Source organism: Drosophila miranda (genome assembly GCF_003369915.1).
Source record: "Drosophila miranda strain MSH22 chromosome Y unlocalized genomic scaffold, D.miranda_PacBio2.1 Contig_Y3_pilon, whole genome shotgun sequence".
NCBI classification, from domain to species: Eukaryota; Metazoa; Arthropoda; class Insecta; order Diptera; family Drosophilidae; genus Drosophila; species Drosophila miranda.
The window spans coordinates 1,081,053-1,104,691 of record NW_022881625.1 but is presented as its reverse complement, the minus strand read 5'-3'; the positions used below and the strand labels follow the sequence as shown (position 1 = coordinate 1,104,691).

General features: G+C 44.6%; 2 protein-coding genes and 3 long non-coding RNA genes across 5 annotated transcripts; 2 read left to right on the top strand and 3 right to left on the bottom strand.

Annotated features, from left to right (window-relative positions):
- Positions 1 to 1,436: 1,436 nt before the first annotated feature.
- Positions 1,437 to 1,805, top strand: LOC117194762. Its single transcript, XR_004474909.1, has 2 exons — positions 1,437 to 1,591; positions 1,669 to 1,805. It is a non-coding gene; the product is annotated as an uncharacterized LOC117194762 (long non-coding RNA).
- A 3,067-nt stretch (positions 1,806 to 4,872) lies between these two features.
- Positions 4,873 to 5,306, bottom strand: LOC117194492. Its single transcript, XR_004474845.1, has 3 exons — positions 5,080 to 5,306; positions 4,970 to 5,006; positions 4,873 to 4,911 (listed from the first exon to the last, which is right to left on the bottom strand). It is a non-coding gene; the product is annotated as an uncharacterized LOC117194492 (long non-coding RNA).
- A 585-nt stretch (positions 5,307 to 5,891) lies between these two features.
- On the bottom strand, positions 5,892 to 6,361 carry LOC117194490 (rho GTPase-activating protein 19-like). Its single transcript, XM_033399048.1, has 2 exons — positions 6,226 to 6,361; positions 5,892 to 6,155 (listed from the first exon to the last, which is right to left on the bottom strand). The coding sequence occupies exons 1-2, from the start codon at positions 6,344 to 6,346 to the stop codon at positions 6,112 to 6,114; spliced, it is 165 nt and encodes a 54-aa protein (XP_033254939.1). The 5' UTR covers positions 6,347 to 6,361; the 3' UTR covers positions 5,892 to 6,111.
- A 10,167-nt stretch (positions 6,362 to 16,528) lies between these two features.
- Positions 16,529 to 18,876, top strand: LOC117194491. Its single transcript, XR_004474844.1, has 4 exons — positions 16,529 to 16,783; positions 17,975 to 18,281; positions 18,601 to 18,687; positions 18,786 to 18,876. It is a non-coding gene; the product is annotated as an uncharacterized LOC117194491 (long non-coding RNA).
- Positions 18,877 to 19,441: 565 nt separating this feature from the next.
- Positions 19,442 to 21,124, bottom strand: LOC117194489 (rho GTPase-activating protein 19-like). The gene is made up of 3 exons (XM_033399047.1): positions 20,713 to 21,124; positions 20,426 to 20,646; positions 19,442 to 20,363 (listed from the first exon to the last, which is right to left on the bottom strand). Exons 1-3 carry the CDS (start codon positions 20,847 to 20,849, stop codon positions 19,648 to 19,650), a joined length of 1,074 nt encoding a protein of 357 aa, XP_033254938.1. The 5' UTR covers positions 20,850 to 21,124; the 3' UTR covers positions 19,442 to 19,647.
- Between the last annotated feature and the right edge of the window lie 2,515 nt (positions 21,125 to 23,639).

The window sequence follows — 23,639 nt, the reverse complement described above, 5'->3', positions numbered from 1 at the left end:
GCTTGCTGGTGGACATTGAGTCAGCTCATTTTAAATCGGGAGAATATTTGGAACTGATGGAGGGAATTAAGAGCAATATGGCTCAACTCCCCGACCTTAAAATAGTTGATTCTCTGATCTATCGGCGATCCGAGCATGTAAAAGGAGACATCCTTAACGACGCGTTTGCTTGGAAGTTGTGGGTACCCAGGGGGATGGTCAAAGAAGTGCTTAAGAGAGCACACGATGATCCGCTGGCTTCCCATGGTGGAGTCCACAAGACACTCGAGCGGATTCGGCGTTATTATTTCTGGCCCGGACTCGTCAATGACGTAAAAGACTACGTGGCAGCCTGCGAGCAATGTAAAATGTCAAAAGCTCCAAAATCTCCGTTACGTCCACCGATGGGAAAAGCGGCCGAGTCGCAAAGGTTCTTCCAGCGTCTCTATATTGATTTCTTAGGTCCGTATCCTAGGTCTCGCAGTGGAAATATGGGAATTTTTATTGTCCTGGACCATTATTCGAAATTTGTTTTACTCAAGGCTGTAAAAAAATTAAATGCGGATGTTGTGCTGAGGTATTTAGAGGAGGAGTTATTCCATACTTTCGGAGTTCCAGAGGGAATTGTATCTGACAACGGATCGCAATTTCGATCCGAGAAGTTTCAAGGCCTGCTCAGAAAGCATCGAATAACGCACACGCTAACAGCTGTCCACGCTCCCCAAGCCAATGCTTCGGAGTGAGTCAACCGTTCGGTCATCGCTGCCATTCGGTCGTATATTCGCAGTGACCAGAAAGACTGGGATGAGAGTCTTAGCAAAATATGCTGTGCGTTGAGGTCGGCGGTTCACTCAGGGTTAGGATCCACGCCCTACTATATGGTTTTCGACCAGCAGATGGTGGCTTCAGGCGCAACGTATTCTTTGCTGAGGAAATTGGGGATGTTACAGGACAAGGCAGCTACCTTCACACGTGAGGATTCATTGGATATCGTCAGAAAGAGAGCGTGTGAAGTGATGCGGAAGCAATGGGAGCGAAATCGACGGCATTATGACCTGAGGACACAGGAAGTATCGTACCAGGTGGGGCAGGAAGTGCTACGGCAAAATTTTAAACAAAGCAATTTTCAAGCCGGCTACAACGCTAAGCTAGGGCCAATGTTTCTTAAGGCGCGAGTTAGACGGAAAGTGGGGAACTCGATTTATGAGCTGGAAGATCTGCAAGGAAAGCTCATCGGAAGGTACCACGGGAAGGATATCCGGCAAGTGTAGCTACAAGCCAGTAAGCCTTGTGGATTCCTCAAGGCAGGCAATATCCCCAAGTCTGACTTTGGCCGGGGGTATTTTGTAAGAGGCTTGTAGCTGAGGGCGTAAACTAAATTGACCGCCAACGGCGTTGTATGGGCAGCCGTAGTCTCGCTGCTACAGGGGGTTTTGGATGTCGAGCGACCAACATCGCCCCGAACAGGCTCGGCAAAAATCATTAATGAAAAAGTTCCAAAGTCAAGAAAAGAATATTGTCAAAGCGCGAGTGGTATCCAGCAGCAGCAAAGCAAAAGTCGCGGGACTACGATAACTGAAGCTAGGTCGGCCACTGGGGCCAAGATTGACGGGTAAGAGGAACAAAAAGTGGGATACCACAGATCTATCGGGGCCGAATACGTTAGACGGTTCTTTCTCCCTGCACTAGATTTGGCGCCTAGCAATTTGGGCTGGCGAAGCAGCGGCGCTCCAAGCAGCTGATCCGTCGCAGCACAGAGCGAGGGAGCAGAGACGCAGAAAAAATTCAGAGAGGCTCGACCTTCGCGGGCAGCCGGATCGACGTCGGTGAGGCGGCGGCCACAAAGCGGGACGGTCGATAATCCGCGATAGCGGAAAGTTCAGCACCGGCGAAATACGAACGGAGAAAAAGGAGGAAAATAGCGCAAATCCTACCTAAACGTGCCGTGTGGCAAATACAGTTAACAAGGCCCAATTAAGATCCGCAGCACATAGGGAAGGAAAGAGTTAGTGTGTTGTTGGAGTTCAATACTCAGAGCTGAAAGGGTAATGCCCCAAAAAAATAAAGAGGGCGAGCGGAGCCAAAGGTGATGCGCGCATAGGCAGAGAGTGAAAGCGGGGGAGAGAGAGAACACGCAAGCAGCAAAGGCAGAGCCCAATAGGAGAGCGAGCGAGCTATAAAAACGCTCGCCAGCAACGGAGCCGAAGGGGGCTGGCGATAAGCCGAGAGAAGTAACATAAGTTAACATAAGAGTAAGCAGAATAGTACCGAGCAGCAGAACAGCTATTTAAGTTTACATACATATACTTAAAAAGGAAATGCAGAAATGAAGAACAGCAGTGAGGGAGCATAGAGTAGGAAAAGAAGGGCAAGAGGAAGAGTGAATATGAAACTAAAACAAATCCATAAATAGATAACCTTCCATGCAGAGATCAAAACAAAAAATAATAACAAGAACCAATATGTTTATAACCGAAATGCAATAATAATACACCCGAACCCAAAATATCATATTAACCACAGTTTTGCAGCAACCATCAGAAAGCGCTTTCGACAGTGGATCCGCAGTAAAAGTGAGTTTATTTACTAGGTATTTGATTACAATCATTTGGGCATGGAAGAAATTGTCTATGGGTGTTCCGACCAAATTGCCTCACCGTTTCGTAGCCCGTAAGAATCAACATTTATATTCTATCTTTAAATTTTAATCTTTACCATTGCACATTTATTCAAATACTAGTTTATAAGTTTACCTGATCCTAGTTCAAGGGAACCAGGCCCAGGTAGCCTATGGGAGGGAACATATACCCCGTATTTTCATGCATAATTTAGTTCCAATAAATATCATTATAATGTTTTATAATGTCTGTCTTTTAGGTAATCGTCCGTGTTATGTGGTCATTTGTAGTGAACTCTGTCCGGTGAGGTGTATGGCTTGTTTTTTTTCTTGCACGTTAAATTTAAAATAAAGAAAGTAAAGGGCCTCGGGCTATGACAATAAAACAACTCCACCCCCTTGCTGACGAGCCAGAAGCCGAAACAATACGTGCCGGTCATAGCCGAGTAATACCATCTCGCCCAAGTACTCGTTACCCATTACACATTACGGCGAAAATCTTTATCATACGGGGCAGGTATGCATATCACTCGCATGCCACAACAAAAAGGAACAACGGACGCTGCCGCCATCAAAGCCATTAAATAAAACATAAACGAATAAAAATGCTGCCATACACACTTGCAAAATCATACGGCCTGACAAATTCAAATCGAATGCAGTGCGTTGGTGATTGCTAGAATAGCCAAAAACAGACACACACACACAAACACCCATTACACTTGGGCGGCCGGACCTGTGCCGTTCGAGTTATGTGTGTCGTGTCCGCCATCGTCCTTAGTTGGTGGCCGGATCCAGTGCCATGGCATTCAGAGTGCCCTATGGTCCTGGAAAAGGAAAAATCCATCAGCCACACATACGATTAAAAAGGGCTCTCAAAATACTTACCGCCAGCCATTCAGACACACACACACAAACATCCATTACACTTGGGCGGCCGGACCTGTGCCGTTCGAGTTATGTGTGTCGTGTCCGCCATCGTCCTTAGTTGGTGGCCGGACCAGTGCCACTCGCTCTACATTAGGGCCACAATTGCCGACGCACACACACACTCACATCCATTTCACTTTGGCGGCCGGACCCGTGTCGCCACAGTAAAATGTGTGCCATCTACTCCTGGCTCCCAGCTGGTGGCCGGACCAGTGCCACTCGCTCTACATTAGGGCCACAATTGCCGACGCACACACACACTCACATCCATTTCACTTTGGCGGCCGGACCCGTGTCGCCACAACACACAGGGGGACAGCAGAGCCGGCCGGTATACAGCGTAATGTTCGCATTGCGTTTGTTATGCCGGCCGGTGCTTCGTTGTAGTTGTCCTCCTGTTAGAAATAAAATAAATATAATTAATATGTTTATATGTTGTAAATGTATGTCAATTATCGTTTATTTTACCTTGTCTGCATCAATGTTCTTGTTGTAGATGTCAATCCTGTTGTTTCCGTAGTTTTTGCATGTCCGTAGATAGTTTGTCCATAGTTTTAGTTACTTGCCTGTGATATTAGGAATAAGTTTTTGTAAATTAATGTAGTTTTTTCTGTAGTTAATTGTACATTTTTCGTAGTTTCTGATTAGTTTTACCTTTTTCCGTCCTCTTCTTCCCAACCTATCTGCCATTCCCATAATTCCCCTTGACACGTGGTATTACTAAAAATACCACTCAAATACTAGACTTTGACCGATAACACACCAAAAACGCCAATTCAAATTCAAATTGCATTTATCAATGCCCAGTGTGTTATCGGCCGCCAACTTCGGCAATTACGCCCAGCCATTTGTTCGTTGCCATCATCGTTGCCCGTGTCGTTTGTCGTTTTGACTGTTTGTCGTTTATCGTTTGCCGTGTCATTTGTGCTCTGGTGCCAAAAAAATAAAGACAGTGAAGGCCAGACGACGCCAAGCCAAGCCAGGCAGCAGCCATTTTGTGTCGCCCCCCCCCCCCCCCCCTCACCATTCGCCGCTGTACATGACCATTCCAAACGCGGAAAAGTGCTCCTCGCCAATCCACCACGCCCCAGCCCTTCTTTCACACCACCCACTACTATCTCCGACAAGATTTAGTTCCTGTGCTCTTCTCGCCAATTAAACAAAAACCAACAATACCACTAACAAGCCATTACAAACATCACAAACATCACAAACTAAAAGAGAAAAGAGCTCTTCTCGCCAATTAAAAATCAACAACACTAACAAGGCATTACACACATCACAAACTAAAAGAGCCTGCAAATAAAATACAATCAAAATCAGCCAAAACAGAAATAAACTAACTTACCAAATTCAACGCAAACCTCTAAATAAATTAATTTAGCCTGCAAATAAAATTTAGCTAAAATTAGCCAAAGGAAAAGCGCAAATAGACTTACTTACCAAACTCAACGCAAACCTCCCAATGGACCAATCGAACCTGTAAATAGAAAATAATTAAAATCAGTCAAAACAAAGGTTAAAAATCCAATAAATATAACAACACAAATTACCTAACTGGATTCCTGACACTTGATCACCAAACCTACAAAACATAAACCTGAAAATAAAATAATATTAAAATCAGCCAGGAGTTTCATATCATCCACAGAAAGAAGCATATGCGCCGCCGTTCTTCTTAGAGTTGCATCGGTTGGATTCGGCCAGGAAAAGAGGGACGAGGCGATGCCGCGCTTGCGTTGCCGATGCTTGGAGGTCTCCCTGTCGTCCATACCACCGTTTCGCACCGGATGAGGGGTCCAGGAGCGGCGTTACACAATTGTTATGCCTAAGTAAAAAAAAAAGAAAACACAAGCCAATCTTAATTTTTTTTACAAAAGCCAGTAATCGATAACTGTATAGTATTTTTCTGTATTTTTTTTATAAATGTTACCGTAATGTTAAAAAAATACCTAAATGTTAAAAAAATTGTAAATGTTTCCATAAATAATGTTATATGTTGCCAATAGTAATAAGAACATTAATAAAGAAAGCTTCAGGTCACTCTAAAGTGCCCTGAGCCAGTCAAACCATTAAAAAAGGAGGAGCATCGAACGGGCAGTGGACACATTCAACCAGGTGGCAGCGAAGTTGAGCGGCTGGCCTGCTGATAATCGTCTATCGGTTGATATGGGTTGAACATTTCAAGTGTTCCACTGGGGAGAATCCGCTTTGCACCCGGTTCCTTGTTTTGTGTTAATGCAATAGAGGTGTTTTCCCTAGATAACATTCTATTTTGTTTCAAGTATGGCACTGCACATACACACAAGCCATGGTTCGACGATAATTTACAGATAGTTTCCACTCATCATATCCTCAGAATGGATTAGTGCTTTGGGTACATTCAAGTCTTTATTACGTCGCATACAAAAGTGTTTACAGTTTCAGTTTAGCCGCATTTATGGCATAGCTGCAGAATGATCGAAATGGTGTTATATAACGAAACGGCTGGGTGCAGTGATCCATATGGATTTCTACTTCTTACTCTGCCTCTGCCTCCTCCATGGCGCGCATCATTTTGGCATCATGCTTGTCGTGATGCTCCCTTATGGCACGCTGGAGCTCCTCGCGATGACCTGCAGCGGTGTGCATGAAAGGAGCGAGTGGAATCAATGAGCTGTGTCCCAAAGGAACGCAACGGAGTGGAGACAATGTGCTACCTTGTCCGTTTTGCTTGTTAAACTGCTTGATGAGGCGACGCTTCTTGGAGGACTCCGGAAGGCTCTGAATGTGCGCGTACAGCTGCGCCAGTGCAGTGTCCGTGTAATTGCTGTTGACCATACCTCCGTTTCGCACCGGATGAGGGGTCCAGGAGCGGCGTTACAAAATTTTTATGCCTAAGTCAAAAAAAATAAAACACAAGCCAATCTTAACTTTGTTTACAAAAGCCAGTAATCGATAACTGTATAGTATTTTTCTGTATCTTTTTTATCAATGTTACCGTAATGTTAAAAAAATACCTAAATGTTAAAAAAATTGTAAATGTTTCCATAAATAATGTTATATGTTGCCAATAGTAATAAGAACATTAATAAAGAAAGCTTCAGGTCACTCTTAAGTGCCCTGAGCCAGTCAAACCATTAAATGCTAGGGAAACAATACTTGAAAGAATCAGGCGCCAACCATTGGGTATACAAAGAATTATAGTGCCAGACCACAGAGGGGATGAAGAGGAAGGCGTCCTCCAGCCGAATGGTTAAGACTTGATCCAATGGTACAGCAAAAATCCAGAAAGTATAAACCTACAAATAAAACTAATTAAAAGCAGCCAAAACATAACTTAAACCGCTTACCAAGTCACCTCCAAGCAAACCAATCAAAACCTGCAAATAAAATACAATCAAAATCAGCCAAATCAGAAATAAACTCGCTTACCAAATTCAACGTACACCTTCAAATAAACCAATTTAACCTGCAAATAAAATACAATTAAAATCAGTCAAAACACAAATTAATTTACTTACCACGCTAGCTTCCAAACAAACCAATTAAGACCTGCAAATAAAATACAATCAAAATCAGCCAAAACATAAATAGACTCGCTTACCAAATACAACGCAAACCTCCAAATATAACCAATTGAAACTGCAAAAAGAATAAATTTAATAATCAGTCAAAACACAAATCAATTCACTTACTACGATAGCCTCCAAACAAGCCAATCAAAACCTACAAATAAAATACAATCAAAATGAGCCAAAACAGAAATAGACTCGCTTACCAAATACAACGCAAAACTCCAAATAAACCAATTGAACCTGCAAATAGAATACATTTAATAATCAGCCAAAACACAAATTAATTCACTTACTACGATAGCTTCCAAACAAACCAATCAAAACCTGCAAATAAAATACAATCAAAATCAGCCAAAACAGAAATAAACTAACTTACCAAATTCAACGCAAACCTCTAAATAAATTAATTTAGCCTGCAAATAAAATGTAGCTAAAATTAGCCAAAGGAAAAGCGCAAATAGACTTACTTACCAAACTCAACGCAAACCTCCTAATGGACCAATCGAACCTGTAAATAGAAAATAATTAAAATCAGTCAAAACAAAGGTTAAAAATCCAATAAATATAACAACACAAATTACCTAACTGGATTCCTGACACTTGATCACCAAACCTACAAAACATAAACCTGAAAATAAAATAATATTAAAATCAGCCAGGAGTTTCATATCATCCACAGAAAGAAGCATATGCGCCGCCGTTCTTCTTAGAACGGTCTTAAAACAGTCAAACCATTAAAAAAGGAGGAGCATCGAACGGGCAGTGGACACATTCAACCAGGTGGCAGCGAAGTGGAGCGGCTGGCCTGCTGATAATCGTCTATCGGTTGATATGGGTTGAACATTTCAAGTGTTCCACTGGGGAGAATCCGCTTTGCACCCGGTTCCTTGTTTTGTGTTAATGCAATAGAGGTGTTTTTCCCTAGATAACATTCTATTTTGTTTCAAGTATGGCACTGCTCATACACACAAGCCATGGTTCGACGATAATTTACAGATAGTTTCCACTCATCTTATCCTCAGAATGGATTAGTGCTTTGGGTACATTCAAGTCATTATTACGTCGCATACAAAAGTGTTTACAGTTTCAGTTTAGCCGCATTTATGGCATAGCTGCAGGATGATCGAAATGGTGTTATATAACGAAACGGCTGGGTGCAGTGATCCATATGGATTTCTACTTCTAACGCTCTGCCTCCTCCATGGCGCGCATCATTTTGGCATCATGCTTGTCGTGATGCTCCCTTATGGCACGCTGGAGCTCCTCGCGATGACCTGCAGCGGTGTGCATGAAAGGAGCGAGTGGAATCAATGAGCTGTGTCCCAAAGGAACGCAACGGAGTGGAGACAATGTGCTACCTTGTCCGTTTTGCTTGTTAAACTGCTTGATGAGGCGACGCTTCTGGAGGACTCCGGAAGGCTCTGAATGTGCGCGTACAGCTGCGCCAGTGCAGTTGAAGTGGTTTGAAAGAGTAACGTATAAAAAAAAGGTATAAATACTGGGATCCACAAAACGGAACATTTGGAAAAGTACCAAGAAGGGATATTGGTCTCCCTATGTTACTCAACTTTGCCGCCTCAATTCAAGTTAAAAGGTAAACGAAGGAGAGCGGTTTTTTTTTTTTGTTTTTTTTGAGTTGAAACTTGTAAAATAATTACGGCGTCAATTCGAAAATGGAGGATTCTCAAGTTTAACGCTGTACTGGGGGGTCTCAGACTGTGCAGATCTAGCCTCGGTCTCTTGGAAGAAAAACTGTTGGCGAAGACAGACGTGCTATTTTTGTCCAGTCCAAGTATAAAGAAAAAAAAAAGAGGAATAAAAACCGGGAAAAGATCTTAACAGCTGAATACAGCAAAAAGAAAGAAATATTGTGCGTTTCTAAAGTAAAAGTGTGTTAAGTGCCAATCTCAATTGGTATGTATTTCAGCGTCGCTAATATACACCACATACACTCGTGGTGTAGGGTAGTGCTTTTTTTTTATTGTAGGAAATTAATTTTTCAGATTGGCGGTTAGTACCGGCTTAAACTTCGGGCAATCGTTTGGGTACCTGTCTGAACCCCAATATGAAAGCTCGCAACAACAATTTCCCCGATATTAGGGCCTCCGCCCGCGGCAAGGGACTTATGCTCCTCGCCCAACTACAGCTCCGTACCAAAAATTCCCAGCGCTAGGCCGAGCAGCACAAAGCGGGAGGCGTAAAAGATCGGCTCATCAGTCGCTTTGCGGGCGCGAGCCACTTATGTGTCACGGACCCGCGATATATTGGAGGCCGTCCAATTCTGCGGAAATTATTAAAGCTATGTAAACGGTCAGCCAATTTCTACCCGAAATATAGATCTGGGTCTCGACCTATTTTCGTTTCCCCATACGAAGTGCCGAGGAGTGCCCAGATGTGAAGCCGGCGGCAACGACTGTCGTTTTTTTTTATATCCATCAGTGTAACCGCTGATTCCTATTTTTATGCTATAGTGTCATTAGTGTTATTATCTTAGTAAATTTCTTTTGGTTGTGTTTTTAAATTCTGTTCGGAAGAAATAGCAAGTGGAATGTGTGACAGGGCGAAAGTGAACAACGGTTAAACGGCAGAGGAGAGCGTGAGTTTTTTTTTGTAAAAGTATTTCTCCAGCTTTCGTTTTAGGAACGTTGCCGCAGTCCATGGAAGCGCTTTCATCGCTGTTTCAACGCATTTATTAAAACAAATCAAAGGAAGGCCGTAAGTGATCCCAAAACATAAAGATAAAATATTGGAGTTTGTTTGTTATGAGCAACTATTTATTGCATGACCGAAAAAAAAAAACCTCACGTAGTCAGGGGCTTCGTCGCTTAAGAGAGGCTGTGCGCTCTCCCTTATGCCCTGCTGGCAACCATAAGCGCTTACGCCGCGCATAAGAACCAGGCCTCTTAAGAACAAGGCACAAAAGGGAAGTTGCGAGGCTGGTCGCTCTGACGTTCTTTTATGCTTTCTACTTGCGTTTGCTTTCGCTAATGCACTTGAATAACTGACCTGCCATAACGATCGCGGCGCACAGTTTTTACATTCCCTTTTGCATATTTATTTATTATAATTATCTATTTGCCTAACATAAAAGCTGGAGATATGTACCCTTCCTTTCTTTCAATTTGTAAGTTAAATTTCAATCTAAAGTGTATTATTAAGAGTTAATCATTTATTAGTTTACTAGTGCGATGCATGTGCTATTGCTCAATATGAAATATAGGATTTAACATGAATCGGGGCTAGAGTTCTATATGCGGGGACCATGCTGGGCAAAGGAGGGTAATGGGGTTGGATAGGAGGCTGTAAGAGCCTTCTTTATGGGATCACCGGATGAACCGGGAGCGGTGATCATGGTAGGGTGGGCATGAGTGGTCACAACAACACCGTGGCACGACTTGTATGTGTGTATGTGTCCGTGTGTGTGTAGTTAGGTGTATTTGCTCTTGTACATATTTGTGTCGATACTTCGCTTGCACGTGAAATTTTAATGAACGTTACTGTGTCAGTATTATGATTGTTGGAGTAGAGCTGTGTCCCGTCCGTTCTGGGAAATAAAAAAACCCCCCCATTTCTTGCCGATGAGACGGAAGCCGGAACAAGCACGTGCCCGGACGGGAGACGAACCATCACCTGCTCAGCCTTCCGTTAAGGTTTGGTAATATCCAATATACTACAGTTAGTTTATTATTTGGCGCCCAACGTGGGGCCCGAGTTGTCGCAACTGACAACAAACCGGCAAGGCCCAAATGATTGTGAAAATTGTGGAATGTAGATGTGCCTTACATTCCCAACCAGTATCGGGACAGATGTGTCATTCTAGTTGTCATTCTGTTTTGTTTGTTTTGGCTTTATCACTTTATGCTGGATCAGCGCAGTGGGTTATTAAACTATTGCCACCGTTGTAAGTGACCAAGCGGGCTCCTAGGATGCAGGCCGGAATGATGAGTACATATAACACCGGTACCACCCCGATGCATCGAGCTTTTTACTATTCGTTTCGTTCTTTCTTTCTTTATTCGTTTGTCTTTCTTTCCTTCCTGTTCCTTCTGGCCAATGCTGGAGGATTGCTCCTTTTTTTTCCGGTTTGGATTATCCGATCAGGAACGGTGGGTGAAAGGCCTCAATTTGCCAGGAAGGAGTTGTGAATGGACTCATACTCATCGGGCTGGGTATCTGGTATCGTTGGATGGAAACGTGGTATAAAACTATTACCCACCGCGAAAGACCCGGACCGCCTATAGCTACGAGTTGTGGGTTATTATTAATTTCTTTATGCATGTAGTTGAGTAAATGTAGTACATGGAAAACATCATACACATACACACACATAGATATACCCTATTATTCCCTTTGACTTAAGCATGGTCCTAGCAGATTGTTTTTTTTTGTTTGATACTGTATTTTTTTTTTTTTTATTAATTTCTTAAATTTTATTTATCTATTTAATTACTTTATTATTATATTTTATATTTTATATTATGCCCGTATTTGGCAGTTGCGAGAATTTAGCAGACGAAGAATTACAAGAAAGTGTTTGCTTGATCTGCCAGGCTCAGGTGGAATATTTGGCTCAGCTCCTTACCACGTCTTGTGGTCACACTTTCCATAGGGCCTGTTTTGGCGCACAAGTGGGTTCTAAGAAGGTTTGTCCTGTCTGCAAAACGTCTTTTCAGTCATCGACGTTGAATTTATTAGACGAAACTGCTGGGGATACCGTCGGAACCTTATTGGTACCAAAAATGCCTGATACAAGGAGTAAAGCCCATGTGGGGGCTCCACAGGGAGCTTCGACGTCTGCTTCGGCCAATCAGACGCAAACTAGGGAAGCTGGTCCGCCAGTGGTGGTCGCTCCGCCGCCTAGTAACGAGCTTCAGCGAATGATAGCCGAAGCCATGGCTGAAGCCTCGTTGACACAAACCGAGATGCTAATGGCTTTCAAGGTATTCTCAGCTCTCTCATGGGCCAATTGGCAAATACAGCGGATGTTCCTTCGAGGGATAACCAAGCTGGAGAAGGATCGGCACGACGGCCGACACCTTTGCCCGGGTTTCAGGGTTTCGAAACAGCCAGCAGGAATTCCCCCATGAGTGTGGATATTCGACCAGAGCGTGTTAGTCAAATTTTAGTCAATTGGAAGCTTAGGTTCTCTGGGCGGACTGGAATTTCCGTCGACGATTTCATTTATCGGGTAGAAGCGCTCACGATCCAAATATTGGACTGGAATTTCGAGTTGCTTTCGAGATACGTGAGCAATCTCTTTGAGGGAAGTGCCAGTGACTGGTTTGGCGCTACCATAAGAGTGTTAGGACGGTCGTTTGGGCCGACCTTAAATCTTCATTGTTAGTACGATTCAAGGATGCGAGGACAGACGTCAACATTCGAGCTGCAATAGACCGAAGGAAGCAGAAGGAGAACGAATCATTTGATGAGTTCTACGAAGCGATTGTCCGACTGGCAGATACTCTGACAACGCCCTTGTTAGAAGGTTCCCTGATGGAGTCACTCCGATCCAATTTATTGCCGGAGATACAGCATGAGCTGCTATATGAAAAGATCTTTAGCATTGCACAGTTAAGACACTTGGTGAAGACTCGGGAACTGTTCATGCAAACTGTTGGTAAAGATCCGGTGGCTAGACCACGACCAGCACCAAGACGGTTGGTTCACGCGGTAGAAAGCCCAGGGCAAGAGGAGTCAGACGAAAGTGATGGGGAGATAGCAGCGTTCAACTTAGTCTGTTGGAACTGCCGTGGTAATGGTCATCGCTACCAGGATTGCGTAGCAGAGCGAGTAGTTTTTTGCTATGGGTGTGGCCAGCCTGACACTTACAAGCCGTCGTGCCAAAAATGCCAAGCAACAAAAAACACCCAAGTGCGTGCACCCTTGAAAAGTGCACGCAGACCATCAGCATCCAAAGCGACGAAAACCGAGTAGCGATAGAAGCAATTCCCAATCCCAATAGTAAACAATAATTTAACCATAGTTAATAAGAAAATAACACAGGAAGAAAAAGAGGATAGGGAGTCTAAACGGAAGGCACGAGCTAAAGTACGTCGGGAAGAATTTGTCAGAAATCTAAGGTTAGAGAAAAAAGCTCTGGTATCGTCAATAATATCAGAAGATCTCAGGCCATATGCAGAGGTCACATTATTAGACAGAAAGCTTGTTGGATTAATGGATACAGGGGCATCTATTAGTTGCATTGGTGGAGATTTGGCCAGCGAGCTGCTTGAAAGCCAATTTCAATTTAAGCCCATGACATCCACAGTTCGGACAGCGGGTGGGCAGTCTCAGAGAGTGGTGCGGAAGCTTAAAGCGGAAGTGGGCTATAAAGGTGTTACCAGGTCTGTTACCCCATACATCGTTCCAACCCTAACGCAGCCTCTGTATCTGGGCATTAACTTTTGGACCGAATTTGGCTTATTGCCATCCGATTTGTATCCACAAGGAAGTGCTAATGACACGGTGAACCATTGCGATGAGGTGTGGAAGCCAGAAAACCAACGTCCTTTATCGGAGGTGCAACGAGAACAACTTAATATATCCATTTAGTGTCTTCCGTCTTTCGCGGATAATGGTTTAGGAAAAACCACGTTGTTGTCCCATGTAATAGATGTAGGGGAGGCAAAGCCCACAAAACAACGACACTATGCAGTGTCCCCAGCTATCGAGAAATTAATGTATGAGGAGTTGGATCGCATGTTAGCGCTAGGGGTCATCGAAGAATCCAACAGTGCGTGGTCTTGTCCGGTAGTACTCGTCCGGAAGCCGGAGAAGGTTCGTCTTTGTATAGACAGCCGCAAGGTGAACGAGGTGACTAGGAAGGACGCGTATCACATGCCGCTCATAGATGGGATCTTAAGCCGGTTACCAAAGGCAGAATACATAACTAGCCTCGACCTGAAAGATGCCTACTGGCAAATACCGCTAGAAGAAGGTTCTAGGGATAAAACAGCATTCACAGTGCCTGGACGGCCGCTTTACCAGTTTAAAGTTATGCCGTTTGGGCTTACCAATGCGCCGTCTACTATGTCCAAACTTATGGACCGCATTATTCCAGCCAATCTTCGAAACGAAGTGTTTATATACTTGGATGACCTGCTTATAGTGTCAGACACCTTTGAAAGGCATCTGAGTGTGTTAAAAGTATTAGCAGAGAAGCTGTCTGCAGCGGGGCTTACAATTAATATACAGAAGAGCAAGTTCTGTGTGCCTGAGGTCCGCTATCTGGGGCATGTAGTGGGTCACGGTATTATAGGCATGGACTTGGACAAAATAGAGGCCATTAAGGAATATCCTGCTCCGAAGTCGGTGAAACAGTTGCGTCGATTCTTGGGTATGACGGGATGGTACCACAAATTTATAAAGAATTTTGCGGCTATTGCGGCGCCTCTGATGGACGCCCTGAAGCAGAAACACCAGTTCATTTGGTTCGAAGAAGCAGAAGCTGCATTCACAGCTCTGAAGAACTCAATGTGTGAAGCTCCCGTCTTACACCCACCGAATTTTGAAAAGCCTTTCTTTATCCACTGCGACGCTAGTCACTCATGAGTAGGAGGGGTACTGATGCAGATAAACGAAGAGGGCGATGAAGTACCAATTGCCTTTATGTCACGAAAATTGAATAAGTGCCAACGTGCTTACTCGGTGACTGAAAAGGAATGCTTAGCTGCCATTCTGAGCATCAAGAAATTTCGCGCTTATGTAGAGGGACATCAATTTACGGTGATAACCGACCATGCCTCCTTGAAGTGGCTGATGTCCCAATCAGATCTGAGTAGCAGACTGGCCAGATGGGCTTTGAAGCTTCAGGGGTATTCCTTTAATATTAGCCACCGAAAAGGGTCTCGAAACATCGTTCCAGACGCCTTGTCTCGGGTCTTTTCCCCAGATTTGTCAGAGATCGAACCAGAAGAAAGGATCGATTTGGAGTCGGAGCACTTTAGTTCGACGGATTACGTTTCCCTTAGGGCTAAAGTAGCGAGTAGTCAGGCTCAGATGCCAGATGTAAACGTGGTAGGCAGGCATATATATCGTCGCACCGAGCACGCAACAGGCGAAAGGGTAGCGGATGAACTCTGTTGGAAAATTTGGATTCCCAAGGGGCTCATAGATTCGGTCCTGAAAATGGCCCATGAGCACGCCCTATCTGCACACGGAGGCATAAATAAAACGCTCGAAAAGGTTCGGCGCTACTATTATTGGCCGACGTTGTTAAAAGATGTCAAAGAGTTCATAAACCGGTGTGAAATTTGTAAGTGTACTAAGCATCCAAATAGACCTTTAAGACCGCCACTAGCAAAAACGGGGGAAACAGAACGGTTCTTCCAGAAGCTCTACGTAGATTTTCTGGGACCGTATCCTAGAAGTCGTAGTGGGAATGTCGGGATATTTGTGGTGTTAGATCATTTTTCCAAATTTCCGTTTATTAAACTCGTAAGAAAATTTACCGCCGACGCCATCGTACCATACATTGAGGAACAATTATTTCACTGCTTTGGAGTGCCGGAAAAGCTAGTCTCGGACAACGGCGTCCAATTTAAGTCCCATGCATTCAACTCCTTGCTTCAGAAGTATGGCATAGAGCACGCTTACACCGCCGTTTACGCTCCGCAGGCTAACGCGTCCGAGCGAGTTAACAGATCTATCTTGGCAGCAATCAAAGCCTACATAAATACTGACCAAGGTAACTGGGATGAGCAGCTCAGCAGTGTAGCATGTGCGTTAAGATCGGCTGTGCACAGTGCCGTAAAGGCGAGTCCATACCAGTTGGCGTTTGGGCAACAGATGATCACGAATGGTACCACGTATCAGTTGTTGAGGCAGCTAGAGATGTTAGAAGATCGTTGGGTGCATTTTTCTAGGGACGACTCATTTGACCTGATGCGTGGCACGGCAAAGGCGGCAATGAGGGCTCAGCACGAACGAAATGAAAATACGTATAACCTTCGAAGTAAGGAGGTATCATTCAGAGTGGGACAGGAGGTTTACCGTCGAAATTTCCAGCAAAGTAATTTCGTGAAAGGATTTAATGCCAAGTTGGCTCCCGTTTTTGTGAAGTCCCGGGTAAGGCGACAGTTGGGTCAAGCCTATTACGAGCTAGAGGATCTGCAAGGACGTCTGATCGGCAAATTCCATGCCAAAGATATCAAACAGTAGCACCATGGTTAAAAATCGCTCTAAGTGGGAATCACCCTTTTGGTCCTTCTTCCCCAAAGTGTGATTTTGGTAGGGGGGATTTGAAGTGGTTTGAAAGAGTAACGTATAAAAAAAAGGTATAAATACTGGGATCCACAAAAGGGAACATTTGGAAAAGTACCAAGAAGGGATATTGGTCTCCCTATGTTACTCAACTTTGCCGCCTTAATTCAAGTTAAAAGGTAAACGAAGGAGAGCGGTTTTTTTTTTTTGTTTTTTTTGAGTTGAAACTTGTAAAATAATTACGGCGTCAATTCGAAAATGGAGGATTCTCAAGTTTAACGCTGTACTGGGGGGTCTCAGACTGTGCAGATCTAGCCTCGGTCTCTTGGAAGAAAAACTGTTGGCGAAGACAGACGTGCTATTTTTGTCCAGTCCAAGTATAAAGAAAAAAAAAAGAGGAATAAAAACCGGGAAAAGATCTTAACAGCTGAATACAGCAAAAAGAAAGAAATATTGTGCGTTTATAAAGTAAAAGTGTGTTAAGTGCCAATCTCAATTGGTATGTATTTCAGCGTCGCTAATATATACCACATACACTCGTGGCGTAGGGTAGTGCTTTTTATACCCGATACTCAAAATGAGTATTGGGGTATATTAGATTTGTGGTAAAAGTGGATGTGTGTAACGTCCAGAAGGAATCGTTTCCGACCCCATAAAGTATATATATTCTTGATCAGCATCAATAGCCGAGTCGATTGAGCCCTGTCTGTCTGTCCGTCCGACCGTCCGTCCGTCCGTCCCCTTCAGCGCCTAGTGCTCAAAGACTATAAGAGCTAGAGCAACGATGTTTTGGATCCAGACTTCTGTGATATGTCACTGCTACAAAAATATTTCAAAACTTCGCCCCGCCCACTTCCGCCCCCACAAAGGGCGAAAATCTGTGGAGTCCACAATTTCGACGATACGATAAAACCAAAAACGCAGAATCGGTGAGGATGACCATAGCTTCTACAGTGCAAAATCTGAACCAGATCGTATAATGATTATAGCCAGAATCAAGAAAACAATTTCATTCTTTCTCGCTCTGTATCTCTCTAACACACAGGTTTCATGGTCGGTTTTGTCAATTGCAAAATATGAGTTCAAGGATCTCAGAACCTATAACAGCCAGAGCAACCAAATTTGGTATCCACACTCCTGTGATATCGGACCTTGACCGTTTCGTGTCCAAATTTCGCCACACCCCCTTCCGCCCCCGCAAAGGACGAAAATCTGGGGCATCCACAAATCTCAGAGACTATTAAGGCTAGAGTAACCAAATTTGGTATCCGCACTTCTGTTAGATCTCACTATAAAACGTATATCTCAGAATTTCGCCTCACCCCCTTCCGCCCCAACAAAAGACGAAAATCTGTTGCATCCACAATATTGCACATTCGAGAAAACTAAAAACGCAGAATCATAGATAATGACCATATCTATCAGATTGCTGAATCTGGATCAGATCGAATCATTTTTGTAGCCAAAAGCAAGAAGTCAATTTTCAGTGGCTACGCAGCGCCCGACGTCACGCTCAGACTGATTTTCTGTCTCTCTCGCACGCACTCTTTGTCGTGTGGTTCAATATTAGCGGCGTCTGCCGCAGGAGAGTCATACTGACTTAGTATCGGGTATAACTGTAGAGTTGCGGTGTCCGCAGCAACTCACAACGTTCCACCTCGTTTTTTATTGTAGGAAATTAATTTTTCAGATTGGCGGTTAGTACCGGCTTAAACTTCGGGCAATCGTTTGGGTACCTGTCTGAACCCCAATACGAAAGCTCGCAACAACAATTTCCCCGATATTAGGGCCTCCGCCCGCGGCAAGGGACTTATGCTCCTCGCCCAACTACAGCTCCGTACCAAAAATTCCCAGCGCTAGGCCGAGCAGCACAAAGCGGGAGGCGTAAAAGATCGGCTCATCAGTCGCTTTGCGGGCGCGAGCCACTTATGTGTCACGGACCCGCGATATATTGGAGGCCGTCCAATTCTGCGGAAATTATTAAAGCTATGTAAACGGTCAGCCAATTTCTACCCGAAATATAGATCTGGGTCTCGACCAATTTTCGTTTCCCCATACGAAGTGCCGAGGAGTGCCCAGATGTGAAGCCGGCGGCAACGATTGTCGTTTTTTTTTATATCCATCAGTGTAACCGCTGATTCCTATTTGTATGCTATAGTGTCATTAGTGTAATTAGCTTAGTAAATTTCTTTTGGTTGTGTTTTTAAATTCTGTTCGGAAGAAATAGCAAGTGGAATGTGTGACAGGGCGAAAGTGAACAACGGATAAACGGCAGAGGAGAGCGTGAGTTTTTTTTTTGTAAAAGTATTTCTCCAGCTTTCGTTTTAGGAACGTTGCCGCAGTCCATGGAAGCGCTTTCATCGCTGTTTCAACGCATTTATTAAAACAAATCAAAGGAAGGCCGTAAGTGATCCCAAAACATAAAGATAAAATATTGCAGTTTGTTTGTTATGAGCAACTATTTATTGCACGACCGAAAAAAAAAAAAAAACCTCACGTAGTCAGGGGCTTCGTCGCTTAAGAGAGGCTGTGCGCTCTCCCTTATGCCCTGCTGGCAACCATAAGCGCTTACGCCGCGCATAAGAACCAGGCCTCTTAAGAACAAGGCACAAAAGGGAAGTTGCGAGGCTGGTCGCTCTGACGTTCTTTTATGCTTTCTACTTGCGTTTGCTTTCGCTAATGCACTTAAATAACTGCCCTGCCATAACGATCGCGGCGCACAGTTTTTACATTCCCTTTTGCATATTTATTTATTATTATTATCTATTTGCCTAACATAAAAGCTGGAGATATGTACCCTTCCCTTCTTTCAATTTGTAAGTTAAATTTCAATCTAAAGTGTATTATTAAGAGTTAATCATTTATTAGTTTACTAGTGCGATGCATGTGCTATTGCTCAATATGAAATATAGGATTTAACATGAATCGGGGCTAGAGTTCTATATGCGGGGACCATGCTGGGCAAAGGAGGGTAATGGGGTTGGATAGGAGGCTGTAAGAGCCTTCTTTATGGGATCACCGGATGAACCGGGAGCGTTGATCATGGTAGGGTGGGCATGAGTGGTCACAACAACACCGTGGCACGACTTGTATGTGTGTATGTGTCCGTGTGTGTGTAGTTAGGTGTATTTGCTCTTGTACATATTTGTGTCGATACTTCGCTTGCACGTGAAATTTTAATGAACGTTACTGTGTCAGTATTATGATTGTTGGAGTAGAGCTGTGTCCCGTCCGTTCTGGGAAATAAAAAAACCCCCCCCATTTCTTGCCGATGAGACGGAAGCCGGAACAAGCACGTGCCCGGACGGGAGACGAACCATCACCTGCTCAGCCTTCCGTGAAGGTTTGGTAATATCCAATATGCTACACAGTGTCCGTGTAATTGCTGTTGTTTGCCGCTGCCGTGGCGGCACGATCTACAAAAGTGTACACCGTGTTGACTGTCGAGTCGTCCGAGATGGATTCTTCAAGGGTTTGCTCCGGTGACATGGTTTTTTTGCGTTTGCGCTCAAGAAAGTACGCCCGAATATCGGTGGCTAGCTTTCCGGGAACTTCGAAGATTTCCAGACCCTGCTGAATCATGTAGGACACAATTCTGGACATCTTCTTCGCCGTATAGTGGAGCGCCTCAGGCGGCATTTTCCTGGGGCAAATCAGGTGCGGTGTAAACAAGATGGCCAAATTCTCCGCGGACATCTTGTTGCTCTCCCCACGCGCTGCCACCGAATGGAGCATTTTAATAATGTGCTGCAGTAACTCGCGATGCTCTTCGGGGAGCAGGAGAAGGAGCAGCTGCACCGAGTTGAGAAGATGTTGTTGGCGCTCTGCGGTAGCCGCCACCTGACCCCTCATTAATGCCTGGCTAAGCGGCGCTATCTGAAGATGTGCTGGATAGTGGGCGTCTGTAAGCAAAGGCTCTGGCAGCTCGGCCAGAAAGCTCTTAAAAACAGTGGCACAGTCGTGAGCCGAGAATCCTGTCAGTTCCAAATCCAAGGGCTGGTCGTGCTGTATGTGCATTCGTAGCTCGTTCTGCCTGGAAACGGCTCCTGTCTTGCGAAATAGTCCCTCCTGGGTGAGATCTGCAGAATAGCATTTCCGCATTTAGAATAATTCAATTTTCCGGACTCTCCCTGTCACTTACTCTTCTCCAGCATAAGAAACTTTTTGAGCTCCTCCAGGTGCATCAGAAAGCCGGCATCAATTTGTTGCTGCAGCGTTTCAGTGGGACTGTTGCCCGCCGACTTACTGCCTGCCCCAGCCGTGCAGCCTGTGGCAGGTCCGCGATTCTTCTTGGAGAGGCGATTCCACTTCTTTATCTTGCCCTTATCTTCGTAGACGATTTCATGGCACGGCATGTCGAACCTGCAACCCATAAATCGGTAAGCACTATATTTCGATGGGATGGCAGCGTCGCTCGTGGCAACTTACTCGTCGGTGTTTAGTTCCAGCTCGAAGGAGAGGTGCATGCGCACCAGAGACTTGTATTTTTCATAATTGCTGTTGGGCATGCGTGTCGCTAGGTCGCGGTCATTAAATTCATTGATGTTGGCGTATTCCATGTCCATTGTTATACGCAAGGGCGTATACAGGGCGACAGCAGTAGCCAAAGCAACAAAACAACAACAGCACAAACGAAAAGGACTTCCGTAGATTCGAATCCCAGCACTCACACGCTCACTTTAACAAATATTACTTTTCTAAAAGTACATTATAGAAGGTTTGTGGCCTGACAGCATATTTGTTGATAGCTTTGCTGGTGGAATTTAATTGCGGAAAATTGGGCGAGACGCGCTGCAAAAATTGAAATATTGAACTGGCAGAGCTGTCACTGGCGTCCAAAGAACATTTTGTGCGAAACCGACATGTCAATGTTAAAGAATTATAAGCTGTACACTAATGCTTCTTTATTTACAGCTGAAATTAGTTAGTAAATCTCTTAAAGAACTCGAAATTACAAATTTCGGACCAGCCGATTGAGGCGCCCATACATATGGCGCCAAAGCTGGCCGATAAACCGGCTATATACTGTGGTAGGACCGATCCCTTGGACATGTTGTGTTCTGTTCTGTTCTCCGTGATGCAAAAAATGGAACTGAAACTGACACGCAGACCGTTATTTGGCTTGACAAATTGCCCTGCATGAGATAACCAAAGCGTCGACGCTGGCGTACAACTGGCACGCTGGCAGAGGGGGAAATACTTGAAGTTGGAGAGAGTCGTAAATCAGATTCTACAGTTTCCCTTTAGAACGGCGGCGGAGGCAGAGGTGTGGAAAGCGCGCTTTAACGTAAGCAAAAGTCCCCAAAAAGCAATCGGAATCTGAAACAGCCAATTAAATGACTGCTGATATGCCACCGCCACCTCCACCCACCCCCAATACACACACCCCGCCTATTGTTATAAGAACAATCAAGTGCCTCTATAACAATCCGTTCGCTGCCAGTCGGCTATCTGGAGCTACTGATTATACTTTTGCGCGGAACTTAGGCACTTTATATTTCATCTTGCTACGCTACGAAAATGGTATTTATTACACACAGATTGAATCAGTATCGGATCACCGCAAAATTATATATCTGCTATAGGAAACATCTGCCAGAACTATAATTTGTACTGGATCTTGCTTTAATATCACTATACGCTCATACATAAGTACCAAATATAGATGGTTGGGTATGTTGCGTGGGGAGCCCAACATCCATTTTGAAAGATACAGATTTATTGGTCATCTGACTTTAGGAGCACATGCATGCAGGATACTTCCATAATAGCATTATAGATAATAGCATTACCTACCAAAATAATTGAATGGGCGTAAATCGCCTGGAGAGCATCTAATCTGGCTCTTAACACACATCATCGTACTCATCACGCCGAAAACACATGTAGGTAGGTTTCTAAGCTGTGACAAAATTCCTATTCCAACGGTCACATGGCGGTCAAGTTATCAGGAAAGTGGCGTCCTCATTGATGTTGATCGTTTGGATTTGAATTTGTATACGCGTGTGGAGGAGCATCGAACAGGCAGTGCACACATTCAACCAGCAGCATCCACACAGCCATCACCACGACCAACTGCAAATACGCACCATGACGCCGCAGCCATATCGGACTCCGAATCCGATATGGACTGTGAAGCAATTGACGACGAGGATGACGACGAATGGACCGACCACGATCCATTCGACGATCTGGAGGGTCTGGGCCAAGTGTGAAGGGCCCAAATCGCCAGCGCACGCGAAAGCATGCGTTCGGGCGGCGCCTATTGATGTGCCCAATCGGCGATTCAGAGACAGCCACTGCAACAAAGAAAAACAGTCAATACACGACAATACGAAAAACTGCCAAAACACACGGAATCCACACGTACCTGCCAATACACAGACAGAGCTGCCCCTCCAACAGCTGCCACCAACACTGACAATTTCCTGCCAAATGGGCGGAAAAGGAGGACTCTTTTGATGACGCTGCCACCACACCATCACAATGACGTCACGCCATTTCAAACATACAGCTGCCATTCCAACGACGACGCAGATGCTGGCGCCTGTTGCCGCTCCACTGGGTCACACCCGTCTCTCATGCCAATTATGTGAGGGCGGGATGGCCTGGTGTTGAGCCGCCGGACGCCAGCAAATCCTGCAAACGAAAAAGGAGAATCAGGAGAGAGGCTGCCAATAAATACATATACTCACCTGCAAACGTCTCTCACGCCAACACCAACCAGACAAGGGTCGCCAGCAACAGCATCCAAACGCCGACAAGTACCAGCAAATAAACACAAATTAAAACGAGGGGGAACGTTGTGAGTTGCTGCGGAGACCGCAACTCTACAGTTATACCCGATACTAAGTCAGTATGGCTCTCCTCCGGCAGACGCCGCTAATATTAAACGACACGACAAGGAGTGCGTGCGAGAGAGACAGAAAATCAGTCTTAGCGTGACGTCGGGGGCTGCGTAGCCAGTGCAAATTGATTTGTTCCTTTTGCCTATAAAAATGATTTGATCTGATCCAGATTCAGCAATCTGATAGACATGGTCATTATCTATGAGTCTGCGTTTTTAGTTTTCTCGAATATGCAATATTGTGGATGCAACAGATTTTCGTCCTTTGTGGGGGCGGAAAAGGGTGGGGCGAAATTCTGAGATATACGTTTTATAGTGAGATCTAACAGAAGTGCGGATACCAAATTTGGTTACTCTAGCCTTAATAGTCTCTGAGATTTGTGGATGCCCCAGATTTTCGTCCTTTGCGGGGCGGAAGGGGGTGTGGCGAAATTTGGACACGAAACGGTCAAGGTCCGATATCACAGGATTGTGGATACCAAATTTGGTTGCTCTGGCTCTTATAGGT